At 39.8% G+C, this 16591-nt stretch overlaps 1 protein-coding gene across 2 annotated transcripts in view; it reads left to right on the top strand.

Moving 5' to 3' along the window:
- The window catches only part of afap1 (actin filament associated protein 1), a 269598-nt gene that overhangs the window by 231422 nt on the left and 21585 nt on the right, over window positions 1–16591 (top strand). For both annotated transcript variants that reach the window (XM_072577343.1, XM_072577254.1), the window contains 2 exons: window positions 8813–8927; window positions 14444–14608. In XM_072577343.1, coding sequence (XP_072433444.1) covers window positions 8813–8927; window positions 14444–14608 — 280 coding nt within the window. The remainder of the gene's footprint in view (window positions 1–8812; window positions 8928–14443; window positions 14609–16591) is intronic.

The following is a 16591-nucleotide window of genomic DNA, read 5'->3' as shown; positions in this document are numbered from 1 at the left end:
ACAGGCAACAACTTTGTCTTCAGACCCTGCCATTACGACATGTAGCTTCTGTTCACGGAGTGATCCTGCCCTTGGGAATTCTTCTGGGATCAACAGGTCAAAACAGCAGGCCATGGATATGGCTCATCATTCCTGATGTTTGCCCTTCTTTCACTGTTACATCCACACTTGGGTGTTCTTGGTGAGGCAGCATGTAGTGCTCACTGGCATGGTCAAGAGGCCTTTCAAGACTGGTGGGCACTGCAGGATCTAGGGTGCATCATAAGCACAGACAATGTCATTTCAATGTAATTTTCTGTTTTGTTAAATACATTTCCATTCAACTATTAATTTGTATTATTTTGAGGTGCGTGATGACTGGAGGGTAGCTGATGTTGTACCTTTTAAGAATGGTTGTAGTCTGATTTCAGTTGTGGGTAAATTTTTGGAGGTGATTATAAATGATAGGTTTTATTGACATTTAGCGAGGCAAAAACTGATTTGGGATAGTCAGCATGGTTTTGTGTGGAAAATCATGTCTTACAAACTTGATAGAACTTAAGGAAGTTACCAAAAAGATTGATTCGGGCAGGGCAGTAGACATTGTTTATTTGGATTTTAGTAAAGCCTTTGACAAGTTTCTGCATGGTAGAGTAATTAGTAAAGTTAGGTCACATAGGATTCAGGGTGAGCTTGCCAATTGGGTATATAGTTGGTTTAACTGTAGAGACCGAGAGTAATGGTGGAGGGATGCTTTTAGGACTGGAGGCCTGTGACTACATGAATCGTTTCTGGATCCTCTTTCATTTGTCATTTATACAAATGATTTAGATGAGAATATAGAAGGCATGGTTAGTTAATTTATAGGTCACATCAAAATTGGTAGCAAATTAGACAGTGAAGACGTTTTTTTCTAGGATTACAGAGGGATCTTGATCAAATGGGGCTTCATTGCTCAGTCCTTTGAGTAAAGGAGTTGGGAAGTCAAGCTGAGTTTATACTGGACATTGGTAAGGCCTCTTCTGGAATATCCTGTCCAGTTCTGGTCACCCAGTTGTAGGAAGGATATTATCAAGCTGGAGACAGATACAGAAGAGATTTACCAGGATGTTACTGGATTTGGAAGGTTTGAGTGATAAAGAAAGACTGGGACTTTTATCACTGGAGCGTAGAAGGTTGACAGGCGGTCTGATAGAAGTTTATAAAATAATGAGAGGTATCAATTGTTAATAATAATTTATCTTTCACTAGGATGGGGGATTTGGAGAGTAGGGGGTGCATTTTTAAAGTGAGGAGGGGAGACTTAAAAAAAACAGCAGGCAAAGTTTTTACACAGAGGGTGTTGAAATGTGGGTACAATTACAAAGACATTTTGATAGATACATGAATCAGAAAGGTTTGGAGGGATGTGGGCCAGGAGCGGGCTGATGCGACTAGTTTAGTTGGAATTATGTTCAGCCATGGACTGGTTGGACCGAAGGGTCTGTTTTTGTGCTGTATGACTCAATACTAGCATCCCAGGAGGGGCTGCTTCATTATTATTTTTGACTTTCTGTTTTAGTAAAAGAGTAGAGGTAACATTACTTTCAGTTTAAAGGAGGTAGAGGGAGCTTTACTGTATTTAATCCTGTGCAGTCCCTGTCTGGAGAGTGTTTGATGGGGACGGTGTCAAGGAAACTTTACTTTCAGTTTAAACAATAGAGAGAGCTTAACTCTGCATCTAACCCCATGCTGTACCAACCTGGGAGTGTTTGATGGGGATACCATCGCGGAGCTGAAAAGAGTAGAACCTGACTCAGGATTATATCATGTGTTAGTGCAACAAAGAACTAAGAATCAAAACAGATCCACAAAGCATATCATTGTCATGTAGTCTAGTTATCTTACAATGTGTAGCAGCCTCCAGCCTATGTGTGACAAGGTTCCCTGTAAATGTCATCATTTGACAGTGAAAGAATGGTGTGACCAGTTTAACATCTGATTTACAGAGATTCCAGTTACCAGAGGGTAAACTCATGAGGAATACATTTCTCATCAGTTTCTCCAGGCGCCAAGCAGTCCTGCTAAACAATATCCAGACAAAAAAGCAAACCCACAAAAGAAGTATTTATTTGGTTGGGCAGCTGGGAGGAAGCCATACATTAGCAGCAGAAACTAAAAGAAGAGATGTCCTTGTGAAAAATATTGCAGGAAAGCTTGTCGAATGCTGGCAAAGCATCCTGTGGTCAAAATGAATCTTAAAAAAGAAAGACTTGACCTCCTTCAATATTTGTGAGCAGTCTCCATTACCAAGAAAAGAAATTCCTCGACTTCTGTGGCTGCGTGATGAATTCGGTAATTTGGGGGGGGGTGGGGGTGATGTTCATTTCTGCAATATTTAGAGATGTCTCTGTTCACATTCTGTAAAGCCACCTAATCTTACCAACAACCTTGCCAATGAATAAAGATCTCCGACTCTTATTGCAGGTTCAAAAGTATTCCCTTTAAAGTAGGACAGGCCAAACTGCTGTAGTAAGGGAGATTGTGGGGCCTCACATCCAGTGAAGTCGAGGCAGTAGCACCACAGAAATGGAAAATGCTGGGGTAGACTTACTCCCCCCACTTCAAGCATGTTATGCATGACCAACATTATAGGCTAGACTTTCAGCCCTAGCGAGGTTTGGAATTGATGATGGCTGAGGCCAACCATTAGCCTTACTGGCCAGTGTGTAATTTTTTCAGTTCCATCCAGCCTTTGGGTTTTATTTTTTTGCAGAGATTAGCTAGAAGCTGACTGGCACTTTCCAGTTGGCCTCTAGGTTTCTGTACTGATGGGGACTGCCATCTAGCAGGCCAGAATCCAGTGTTGATGGCCTGGAGATTTAAGCCCTTCCTACCAAAAGCAGACACAGATCACTGACTGCCCATTTCTCCCCAGCCACTGCCCCCACAACTGTTGATTTTTCTCAAACTAAAGTTGTAAAAAGGTTGGCCAGAGGATGCCTCCAATGAAGAATATCCTACATGATGTACTACCCATTGTATCCTGCTGCAACTTGCAAATCTAAAGACGTCTAGAGGAATGCATTTTTGCACAGTGCCCTGGCTAGTATATTGACATTGTTTGATCTCTTCCTGTGCTGTAACTTGCTTTCACTTTATAGCAACTGTTAAACACATTCATTGAAACATGTTGTTAGAACTGGATGCTGAGATTAACTGAATTTGTAAGAGAGCCACCTACTGTAAAGAATTAAGAACTGCAGTCTGTAACTTTGAAATGTTGGGGTGAGTCAGAATCCCTGTGAATTTTCAATTACCTACTACTCTCAAAGTGAAAGGAAATCTGAGACACTTGAAATCTATCCCTGTCTCAATGGCAAATTTATGAAATAGTGACTGAATTAAATAAAAAAACTCTTAGCGAATAAGATTTACAAGCTTCCTTTAACTCATTCACAGCTTATGACATCTTTGGTGAGGCCAGTTTTATTGCCCATCCCTAATTAACCAGAGGGCAGTTAGGAGTCAATCATATTGCTGTTGGTCTGGAGTCACATGTAGGTCAGACTCGGTAATGAAGGCAGATTTCCATCCCAAAGGGTCATTAGTGAACCAGTTGGGTTTATTTATCAGAGATTTTATTGAATTCAAATCTCACCATTTGCCATGGTGGGATACAAATTCCTGTTCCCAGAAACATGGGCATAAGCTGCTGGATTCTAGTTCTGTGATAGCACCAGAGCACCACTGCCTCCCCCAGTGCTGGGGAAAGTGTGCTACAAGCTGCAGTGCATTCCTCCCACCCTGGTTATATCCTTTTTCACCCTCTTCCTTCGAGCAGAAGATACAAAAGTTTGAATCCAAGTACCAACAGATTCAAGAACAGCTTCTTTTCGGCTGTTTTCAGACTTATGAATGGATATTTTGTGTACAAGAGTTGATCTTTCTCTCTGTTACTGTAACACTATATTCTGTTCGATTGTCCTGTTGTAAGGTATGATTTGACCTGATAGCATGCAAAACATTACTTTTCGCAATGTCTCGGTAAATTTGATAATAAATCAAATCAAACCACCCTAGATCTAGATGTCACTGAGGAGCAGAGAACCCAGACAGAAGAGATTTTAAAAGCTTGAGCATATACATTAAACCCTAAATTAATGTTGCTTATAGCAGCATGTGTTCAGCATCAAAGCTCAGAAGGTCAGGGGGATTATTGATCTGTGTATCATAGCCTGTGAGTTGGAGAGTTGAAGGTTATCTCATCAGAGATGGGGGTATCTAGAGCATAATAGAGAGGAGAGTCCTGACAGTCTACTGTGAAAGGAGAGTCCTACTTTCAAGAAATCTAATGACATATGAAGAAGCTCTGAGGTTGTCAACATCCACTAGATATATTAATGGGAGAACCAATGAAACTTTGCATTATGCTGAGACACATTGAAAAAAGGAAGAAATTGGGAAAAAAGGAAGATATATTGTGGAGGACACCACATAATGGCAAAGAAAGCCTGGCCACCAAGTAAAAGGCAATGTTCTGAGTGTAAGAAGCTGAATCATATTGGATGCAAGTGTTTATCTAGCAAGAAGCAAAGCAAGCCTATAAAGATGGCTGCTGGAGACCTATCAGTCTGCTCCCTCCTCCAACCATGGATCCATTAGGCTGCTGTCTTGAGCCTGTTGGACCTGAAATTCTAATTGACCTTTACCATTCATGTACAGTGTCAAGGTGATTATTTGATAGATATGCACAATGCATTTAGGTCTGTGATTTATCCCCCTGGTCATTTTAATTGCAAGACCTAATTTAAATGAAATACTGCAAACCTATGCATCTGTTCCTTTTGGGAATGGCTAAAATCAGATTCATAGTTTTAGTTAAATGAATTTGAATTTAAAAGGTAATTATTGGTACATGATAAGTGGTTTAGTACTACTTAAACATAATAAAATAAAACGTTCAGTGCTCAAAATCTGAAATATACGTCACTTCAGTTAGCTTCTGGAAGGTTAATATTTTGAGTGAAATTTGCAAGATTATTTCATTCCTTTTTTCAAGTTTTTACATGTGTAGGCTGATCTTTGAACTACATATATTTTCTGTTGCCTTGTTAATATTTTTCAGGTGTTTTTTTTTTGGATGACTTGTTCTATACTTAACCATATCCATTCTATATCAATTCTTGATTAAAGTTTACCAACCTTCCACCTATTGTAGTTTTTTTGTATTTTTATCACCACCTTTCTTTCTCTTTATTGAATCCCGTTCATCTTAAGTTTAACAAAGTTTGGGTATTGTTCAATATACGTTATAAAGGTGAAAACAATGACTGCAGATGCTGGAATCCAGACTCTGGATTAGTAGTGCTGGAAGAGCACAGCAGTTCAGGCAGCATCCAAGGAGCAGCGAAATCGATGTTTCGGGCAAAAACCCTTCCTGATGAAGGGCTTTTGCCCGAAACGTTAATTTCGAAGCTCCTTGGATGCTGCCTGAACTGCTGTGCTCTTCCAGCACCACTAATCCAGAATCAATATACGTTATGTTAAAGTATTAATGAAAAATAACACATTCTGTTTAATCTTATCATCTTTCAATCATCAGGACCTTTTCAAGGAATATCAATTTAAAGGAAGCACAAATCTGATGTGTATTTATGTAGATAAATTTATAGAGATGTAAACACACATGTACAAGGTTGTAAGTTTGTTTGCTGAGCTGGCAGGTTTGTTCACAAATGTTTCGTCACCGTGCTAGGTAACATCATCAGTGAGCCGCCAATGAAGTGCTAGTGTTCTGGCCCGCTTTCTCTTAAGACGCATAAATAGAAAGTGGGACAGAACACCAGCACTCCACCAGAGGCTCACTGATGATGTTATTTAGCATGGTGACGAAACGTCTGAAAATAAACCTTCCAGCTCAGCGAGCAAACTTACAACCTGAGCCTCAAAAATCGCCAACAGATGTACAAGTATTTATACTGCCAGTCTGTACAGTCTTATACTGTACAGTGTTCTTTATACTGGCACAGAAATTAATACACTATGTCATTCATTTGTGTAATAGACAATGTGTCTTTTTGACTTGATGGCAACATTCTTGTGAATGGCAAGTGTATTGTATCAAACAGCATATCTCTTTGACTGTTCACAACAAGCAAGGTATTGACCATAGCAACCCAGCCCCAGCTTCCAAAACCCACAATCCAGTGACCAACCATAGATGTGATTCTGCAATTGGACAACATTTGTTAAGTAACCCTGACTGTGTGAAGAAGTATGCTGATGATCAGTTTAGAATTGTTAGGCTTGCAGTGTAGCCAATTTGCATTAGAAGCAAAGCATATTAATATACAGAGATCTGTTCTTTGTAGACATAACAAACATGCTTACACACGGCGCCTGTTTCATTTCAACAAAATTGGAATCCTCTTGTAAACTGATCAGCACTGTCCTCTCACAAAGAATAAATGTTGTTTTCACATTGCATCATAATATCTTGTGAATTATCTTGATAAATGCAAGGTGAAAGGTTTTGACAAATTGTGCTTTTTCAGCAGTACTGAAGTTCTGTACTACTGAATGATTATTAAACCCAAAATATTAATCTCTCATTATTAACCTTGACTGTCCTGCATGTTTTATGGTGATTCAAAATATATATTCAGTTCCTTGATAATGAAATAGGTAGGGGCAACAAAAGAGGTTTCTCCAGGTGTCAGGCAGTGCGTCATACTCAGGATGCAGAATCTCGTATTTTTAATTGCTCGGTTTAATCTCCTTGGTCTGCATCCTGAGTATGACGCACTGCCTGACACCTGGAGAAACCTCTTTTGTTGTCCCTACCTATTTCATTATCAAAGAACTGAATATATATTTTGAATTATCGGGTTTAGGGCCCTGGGTAGCTTTCCTGGCTATACCCACAGCCACCACACCAGGGCACGTTGACTCTGCTGAGAGAAATGGTTTTAATCATTCACCCTGCGTCAGTCTTTTTGCAAAGTACAGCCAAAGGTTTCAGCCCTTATAAGCCCAGCAGAAAATCATTGCTTAGGTTGGAAGCTGGTGAATCCTAGTGCTCAGTCTTTTCTCACCTGTTCCACTGGACCCCCATGCTTTAGGTGAAAATCTGGAGAAGAAACTGAGCTGATACAAACCCTTTTTTTTAATGCACATGATGGGGAAACAAATTATGCTATTGGAGGATATCGCATCTTGAGATATTTAGCAATACTAAAAATGCTATGTAAATGCAATTTGCTGTCTCAAGAAAGATTGAAGAAATTTGCTGTAGAGACTCCACATGGTCAGAGATTGAACTACATTGTGAATTCTTATTTATGAAACCATATTGTGAATTCTTATTTATCAGAGTCATAGAGATGTGCAGCATGGAAACAGACCCTTCAGTCCCCTATTTATTAGACTAACCTTTATATAAATTAAATTTAAAAAGGAATTAAGCTTTTTATAGCAGTGAATGCTGGCACAAAAGCTTGACTGGATATTACGATGGTAGATTGTTTTTCGTCAATATATATCATAGAATTTTTTTAAAGGAAATATATTACATGACAGTTAAAATTTGACTTTACTTGAAATGAAACACAGTACAACACAGTAGGTGGCATTCTGATGCACATCACTGCATTTACAATTACAAATTGTATTTAGTATATTCATACTATGTCAAACGTATTGCCAGAAGGATTTTGCAAAGTTTCAATCATCTCCATTTACAATGGCAGGACAGACTTTAAAATGTACCTTTTATTGTTAGCCATCCTAAGCTTTGGTATATCCCTTATAGTTGTGGATATTGGAATCTGCCAGTCTGCAACACCTAGTCATCAGCAGGCTTTTTGCACTGAAAACCCAATGTGCTTCAAGCAGAACTAAGAGGAGCATTCATTGTGTGGCTGGTCATCCAACAGCAATTACTATCTATGCTACTTAACTATGTGATCTGCCTGTATTGCTCACAAGACAAAGCTTTTCACTGTACCTCAGTACATGTGACAATAAATTCAATTCAATTCAATTGGTGTTTATATTAAAAGTTAGGATCAGGGAGTCTGCCAGCTTTTAATATTTCTCTATAATTGACTAGTAAAAATCACATTTGAGTGATTTTATGTACTTTACACATCAGTTTACACCAGTAGTAGGGAATCTTCCTGCTACAGAAATGTATTTGACCCAGAAATGTATGAATTGCTATTCAGAAATTTACTTTGCTGGGTAGGAACTCAGATTTGTACAGATCAGGTACAAAGGGGTAATGATGACAGATTTCTTTCTGGAAAGGACATCAATGAACCATTTGGATTTTTATGGCGCACCAAGAACTTGATGGCTACTGTTACTGGTGCTAGTATTTTATTGCAAATTTGTTCAATTGTTTTCAGTATCTCTCCATTTTCTCTCCTGTTTTTGTTAGTTCTGCTCCTCTATCCGAGTATGAAAAGCTATATTCTCTGAGGTCACAACTAGTGATGGGCTCAGGCAGTCACCAGTGAAGAAGTACATGAGATTTTGCTTCCTCTTCCCTTCCTACCATCCCCATTATCATCCACAGGGAATCCCCTGGCATCCATATAGCATGACCTCCAAGCAACATGACTGAAATTGGAAACTCAATAATGAACTCGATGAACTCAGTGTTGAAATGTAACTTGTCCTTTGCTGCTAATGTGATGTAATATATTTGTGTTTTAAATTCATTTTATTATGCAGTCAGTTGGGGATGTTGTGCTTCTTAAGATTAATTTGTGTGCCTTTGTGCAAAAGCTAAGTTTTTTAAAAAAGCATTGTCAGCTGTATATCAATGTTTAGTTTCTTATTCACCTAGGCAAAAGGAAAAAAGATGTCAACAACAGTAAATGGTGTGACAACAAAGCAAAAGGTCGGAAGCAATCAAGTGAAAAAAGCAAATCCTGTCACAAATGTAAAACGCACAGCCTCAAGTAAGCCTTTTAAATTTTGTACTTTTCTACATTGTTTATGGGATGTGGATATTGAAACTATGGGAGCTAGGCCAGTATTTATTGCCAGTATGTAAGTGCCTTATTGAAGGGTCAGCTGCATTATTGAACCTCTGCTACCTTTATGGCAGAGGGATACATACAATGTTATATCATGTACATAACCAAAAGAAATAGAAACAAATGTTTTTACCTATTTTAAACCTATTTTTCATGACAACGATTTGCAAACATTTGAACTAATTACTGTGTTTATTTTGCATACAGTGAATTATCAGAATATATTTTACTCCAAGAATTACATGACATTTCTTTCCATTTAAATTGTGCAATTCCTGTGCTGGAAACACAAAAAAAAATGTTCCTTGTGGATATTCCATAATACCACCTGCAGACCTTTGCCCAATAATTTTAACCTCCCTTCCTTACTGGCTGCAGTTCTATGAACAACGAGGCACCCTTTCGAGCCTCATTTAGTCATTCTATATGTGTAGGCCTAGCCAGTGAATGTTAGCAATTTATTCGTCTAAAAGGATTACAGCTGTGAAGCCCAGTCATGTTCTCTTTCACTGACAACACAAAGCCTCTTTGGCAGATCTGTCACCTTGTCGCTTTGTATGCATTATTGGCTGGTTGGGAAATTGCAAAGAGTGAGAGGATAAAGGGTGATAGAATAAACAGAAGGTATTCTAATTGGTAGATATGTCAAGTAGTGTCCCCAAAGATTATTTGTGAGGTCTCTACTTTTCACCATATGTCAATGATATGGATGAAAGAATAAAAGTTTTATATTAATTTTGCTGATGACACCAAGTTAAGAGACTCAGCAAGGACCAGGAGGTTACAAAGGGATGGTAGACTAGCAATAGGAATGTGCAAAAGTTGGAGTTCAATGCAGGAAAGTGTAATGACATCCACTTAGAGTCATAGAGATGTACAGCATGGAAACAGACTCTTCAGTCCAATTTGTCCATGCCGACCAGATATCCCAACCCAATCTAATCCCACCTGCCAGCACCTGACCCATATCCCTCCAAACCCTTCCTACTCATATACCCATCCAAATGCCTTTTAAATGTTGCAATTATACTAGCATCCACCACTTCCTCAAGCAGCTCATTACATACTCGTACCACCCTCTGTGTGAAAAGGTTTCGCCTTAAGTACCTTTTATATCTTTCCCCTCTCACCCTAAACCTGTGCCCTCTAGTTCTGGACTGCCCGACACCAGGGAAAAGACTTTGTCTATTTATCCTATCTATGCTCCTCATAATTTTATAAACCTCTATAAGGTCACCCCTCAGCCTCCGACGCTCCAGGGAAAACAGCCCCAGCCTGTTCAGCCTCTCCCTATAGCTCAAATCCTCCAACCCTGGCAACATCCTTGTAAATCTTTTATGAACCCTTTCAAGTTTCACAACATCTTTCCGATAGGAAGGAGACCAGAATTGCATGCAATATTCCAACAGTGGCCTAACCAATGTCCTGTACAACTGCAACATGACCTCCCAACTCCTGTACTCAATACTCTGACCAATAAAGGAAAGCATACCAAACGCCTTCTTCACTATCCTATCTACCTGCAACTTCACTTTCAAGGAGCTATGAACCTGCACTCCAAGGTCCCTTTGTTCAGCAACACTCCCCAGGACCTTACCATTAAGTGTATGAATCCTGCTAAGATTTACTCTCCCAAAATGCAGCACCTCGCATTTATCTGAATTAAACTCCGTCTGCCACTTCTCAGCCCATTGGTCCATCTGGTCCAGATCCTGTTGTAATCTGAGGTAACCCTCTTCACTGTCCACTACACCTACAATTTTGGTGTCATCTGCAAACTTACTAACTATACCTCTTATGCTCACATGTAAATCATTTATATAAATGACAAAAAATAGTGGACCCAGCACCGATCCTAGTGGCACTCCACTGGTCACAGGCCTCCAGTTCTGAATCTTGGATGCAAGGAAGTCCAATCAAAATATTTTCTTAATTGAGATGTTAGGAACAGTGGAGAATTGAAGATTGGGTATTTATTTACAAAAAGAATCACTAAAGGTGGTGCAGAGGTTTAAAAAAAATGAAAATGCAAATGAAATGTGACAATTAAATCTAAATGTAAAAATGTTGGCTGAGAGAGCTAGAGCTTAAAGCTGAGGAAATTATGCTTTCGAATTACAGAGCTTCATCAACAGTCTTAGATTCATTTTGGATATTGCGCCACAGGATGGATTAACCACAATCTAGGCCTCCTAGTTCAGAGATAGGGACGTTACCACTGCACAAGAGCCTAACCCAGGATTAGATGATGGACCTTTAGATTTTTAGTCTATCATTCTTCCAAGTGGCTCAGTGATTAGCACTGCTGCCTCACAGCGCCAGGGACCACCCTCAGGTGACTGTCTGCATTGAGTTTGCACATTCTCCCTGTGTCTGCGTGACTTTCCTCCGGGTGCTCTGGTTTGCTCCAAGAGTCCAAAGATGAAGATTAGGTGAAATGGCCATGCTAAATTGCCCATAGTGTTCAGAGATGTTTAGGTTAGGTGCATTAGTCCAGAGAATTGTAGAGTAATAGGATAGGGGAATGGGTCTGGGTGAGTTAGTCTTCAGAGGGTTGGTGTGGACTTGTTGGGCCAAATAGCCAGTTTCCACGCTGTAGGCATTTTGTGATAATGTGTAAGGATTGTATGAAGTATTTTAGCCAAGTGCTATATTTTTAAATACAATTACTCAATTAGTTCACAGCACCTGTTTGCCTTATTACCTTAACTTTAAAGTGTTATTCATCCTAATACTAGAATTACCTCCTAACACATAGTGGATTGGGAGAGCAGCGTTCAAGCCTGAGCTGCTCCCGAGATGTATCATATGTTATGGACCAGGTCAGATCCCTCAAAACATTTCAAGAAAGTAGCCCAGACCCTAACCTTGCTAGTTGTTTTAAGCAGGTGTACAGCGGATATCCCAGGAGAGATCCAGCTGGTCAAACCACTTAGTTTAAAACAAAACTAGGTGGGTGGCACGGTGGCATTTGTGGGCGGCACGGTGGCACAGTGGTTAGCACTGCTGCCTCACAGCGCCAGAGACCCAGGTTCACTTCCCGCCTCAGGCGACTGACTGTGTGGAGTTTGCACATTCTCCCCGTGTCTACGTGGGTTTCCTCCTGGTGCTCCGGTTTCCTCCCACAGTCCAAAGATGTGCAGGTCAGGTGAATTGGCCATACTAAATTGCCCGTAGTGTTAGGTAAGGGGTAGATGTAGGGGTATGGGTGGGTTGCGCTTCGGTGGGGCAGTGTGGACTTGTTGGGCCGAAGGGCCTGTTTCCACACTGTAAGTAATCTAAAAAAACAGAATTTATTTACAAGATTACCGAATGAAACACCAACAAAAGAGAACCGAATACAAAATAACTTAACCTATCCAAAAACCCAGCAGATTATCCCAACTTAATGATGCTGTTCCAAATACTTGCAATAATTCCTCTAAACATCCCTTGGTACAAAAGGTAAAATAAAACCCAGGGTCTTACAGGAGAGATGGCAGAGAGATTCAGTATGGAACACCTTCTTTTGTTGTTTCTTTCACCAACAGGCCCAAAACAGACTGACTGCTTTCAGTGTACAGCCAGAAACCAAACCAGAGAAAAGCTGAACTGGGAGAACTGGCCACTCTCCTCTCATTTGCAAGTGTTTTTTTTAACTTGAGAGCTTTTTGCCTGAGGCAGAATCTGTTAGCTGTAATCAAATTGGCCCTAAAGCCCTTCAAACCTAAACTTTTCGGAATCACTGCTTTTACAACCTCGGGTGGGGGGGGGGGGGAGTTTAGAAGAAAAAAAATCAAGGACAGCATAATCTTGTTAAAGGAGTAGCATCATCACACACAACATCCATGAACAGGTTGATTTAAAAATACCTCCTAACTCTGTGATTATCTGAGCTGGTCCAGGTTCAACCCTTACCTGGGCTAAGGTGGAATGTCATAAATGTCCAAACAGGTTGATTAAAAATATTCTTATTGTTCTGGTTATGGTTGTTGTGATGGAATAATGATGTCCATATCGCTGGGCCAGAAAGTCTGATTTAAAATCCCATCTGGCCTGGAGGTGTGTTTGAACATACTGACTAAAGATATTTTTTTTTAGTATGGTTCATTTCCCTACCTCTGGGCTCGTAAGTCTAGGTTCAAATCCCAGTTGCCCAGGAGGTGTCTTTCAGCATGTCCAAACAGGATGAACTAAATATGTTATATGTTTGGTCCAGTTCAGTTCTTGACCAAAGGTGATGCGCAGGATGTTGATGTAGTGGATTCAGTGATTTGAAATGCCATTCATTGTCAGGAGAAAGCCGGTAGATTCTGTATTGTTTACCCAACACTTGTGCACATCTTTCTAGTCCCTTATTAGCCCAAAACTGAGCGTTGCTGCATATGGGCACACACTACATCAGTATTTGAGGAGCTACAAATGGTTCCAAGTGCTGTACAATCATCCACGAACATTCTCACTCCTGAATTTCTGATGGTCATCCTGAAGCAGCTGAAGATGGTTGGGTCTAGGACACTAACCTATTGAACACTGATAGTAATGTCCCTGGAGGTCAGATTATTCTACTATTTCTCTTAGATCCCCCCACCCCCCAATTCCATTAGCTTCAGTCTTACTGGGATCATTGATGTAACACTCTAAATAATATGATATCAAGCACAATCAGTCTCTCCTCACCTCTGGAATTCAGCTGTATTCCTATTTATATCAAAGCTGTACTAAGATCTGTAGCCAACATCCTAGAGGAATCTGAACAGAACAGTTTTTGTATCATGAAATAGTTGCACTTATAATCTGCTGTAAGTTTAATTTGTATTTACAGGGAGATTGACTGTGATCTTTAATTTTTCTAAGGCTAGTTGTGGCGTAGTGCAAGATATCCAGAGTTTTCCAAAAATTCATGACTTTCAATGTACTTTTTTGTCAATAATTACTTGGTTTTTTTCACAATTGGAAATGGTGTGTGCCATGAATTCAGCACTCTTTTTTTTTCAGCAAACTCTAGGCCAAAATGTCTGTTTATGCACAACATTTTTAAAAGTACAGTCAAAACTGAATAACACATATGATTTTGCACATTGCTTCTAACAAATTTCCAGATTTTGTTCATCCTCCTACTCACCATATGGAGTAGTTAGGCAAAATGTTAGAAATCGCAAACTGCTTAAGTCATCGTCTAGCTGCTGTTTTGACATATCAAACTGGCACTATTGCATGTTCTAATCTTAAAGTATCTCTTTTGAGATTTTTTTTTAAATGGAACATCATACAAGGTAAATATGACAGGTATTGGTGTTTTGGAGGATTTCATAATAGCTTTATTTAATAGTGGCTTTGATCAATGAGTTATTTGTACCCAGAATGCTCATAAGATATTGGAGTTGGAATGTTTCTGGTACCAGTACTTTGTTCACATCTTTAAAATGAAGATACAATCTTTTGCGGTTAATTTACAGATGCTGATCAATACAAATATGGTAAGAACCGTGTGGAAGCTGATGCAAAAAGATTACAGACAAAGGAAGAAGAGATGAAAAAGCAGAAAGAAATCCTACGCACCCGGTTGGCACAACTGAGAAAAGACAGAAGGGAGCTGAAAACAGCTATTGAAACATGTACAGGTAGGGCTTTTAAATCTCCTCTTCTATTCAATGAGATGCTGTAGTGCTTAAGTTACAAAACTGTGAAGTGCGGTTAATTGATTGTTGACCCTGCAAGATAATGTTTAACAAATCCAGTTACAGCAGACAAGTGAAGTCCATGCTGAACCTTCTACTCATCCCAAATGAATTTAACTGCAGAATCAACCATTTGCTTTCACTGCTTTTACTTCTACTAAACTTACCAATTCATGTGAAAAAATATAATTTGTATAGTGTGATCAACTGATGATTCGGGGTGAGGGATCTTCTTACTCTCTTCTTGAGCAATCCAATTTTTGGCTAAACGGCAAATTAGGGTGTTCAAGCTTTGATTGGAAGTAAGAAGCAGCTTTATTAATAGAGTAATCGAGCTCAAATGTCATAGTTCTGGATTAGTGGTGCTGGAAGAGCACAGCAGTTCAGGCAGCATCCAAGTAGCTTTGAAATCGACGTTTCGGGCAAAAGCCCTTCATCAGGAATTTGATGAAGGGCTTTTGTCCGAAACGTCGATTTCAAAGCTACTTGGATGCTGCCTGAACTGCTGTGCTCTTCCAGCACCACTAATCCAGAATCTGGTTTCCAGCATCTGCAGTCATTGTTTTTACCTCAAATGTCATAGTGACAACCAATATCACAGTTTCTGGCTTTGTCTGCATTGCTCCTGACAATTGCTGCTTGCATCCACAAATTATGAACATAAAATGTGGTAGGTGTCCATTTCCATGAGTGGTGAAAGGAATCCTCAGCTGATCCCTGATAAGGTAGTCGAATGTATTTGGAAATGTTTTGCATTTATTAGGTAACAATTAAATGAGAAAATGCTTCTAGTGGTGAGAGAATCTATTGAACCTACAAAGGAAATCAGGCATCATACTTTCATATATGCCCTGATGAGAACTCCACGCTAGCAAGAGGTGGGATAGAAGCGTGAGAGAAAAAAGCTGAAGTTGGAGACATAGAGTAAATAGCACGTGATTTTTTACTGTCTCAAAAGATATTATGTGCTGACAAGAACATGCAAATCCCTGAGGAATTGCTTGATTTTTATCATTTGTTGCCTCAAGACCTGGAGATAACTATCACAGCTGGCAGTGTGTTTTCTGTTGGAATTAAGGCCAGTGTGTTTGTGAGTTGCTTAGTTGTTTGCTATTTCCCAATTGCGATGAGAAAATCAGTAAACTCAGTCAGCTTCAAGTTCCTATATACATTAAGCAAGTGATGTTTGATACAATAAGTGTTTCCATCACTTTACCTGAAACATCCACCTCAGCAACTTTTATCATGATTTTAATGGAGGAATGAAAGAGTTGAAGGTACAATAATATGACACCATTCTCAGTGCCACCTTGGAAACCTCTCAATTTCACATATGGTTCTTGAGCAGCTGGATTTCCATCTAATCCAAGTCCTCTTTGGCTGCATGTTAATCATCGTTTCGGGCATAAGCCCTTCTTCAGGAATCATTCCTGAAGAAGGGCTTATGCCCAAAACGTTGATTCTCCTGTTACTGTGATGCTGCCTGACCTGCTGCGCTTTTCCAGCAACACATTTTTAAGCTCTGATCTCCAGCCTCTGCAGTCCTCACTTTCTCCTGCATGTTAATCATCAGTTGTTTTTATTCCCACATGGTCTTAATGCTCTCTTGAGTTCCAAGAGCAGTTCCAACACATTCATGAACAACAGTTGTTTGATCACCAATGCTTTATTTAAAAAAAATCTATATCTAATGTATATAGATTGGGTGGCACAGTGGTTAGCACTGCTGCCTCACAGTGCCAGAGACCTGGGTTCAATTCCTGCCTCCGGCGACTTACTGTGTGGAGTTTGCACATTCTCCCCGTGTCTGCGTGGGTTTCCTCCGGGTGCTCCGGTTTGCTCCCACAGTCCAAAGATGTGCAGGTCAGGTGAATTGGCCATGCTAAATTGCCCGTAGTGTTAAGTAAGGGGTAAATGTAAGGGTAT

Source organism: Chiloscyllium punctatum, chromosome 1 (genome assembly GCF_047496795.1).
Source record: "Chiloscyllium punctatum isolate Juve2018m chromosome 1, sChiPun1.3, whole genome shotgun sequence".
NCBI classification, from domain to species: Eukaryota; Metazoa; Chordata; class Chondrichthyes; order Orectolobiformes; family Hemiscylliidae; genus Chiloscyllium; species Chiloscyllium punctatum.
The sequence above is the reverse complement of the archived record's forward strand: the minus strand, read 5'-3'. Positions and strand labels throughout refer to the sequence as shown.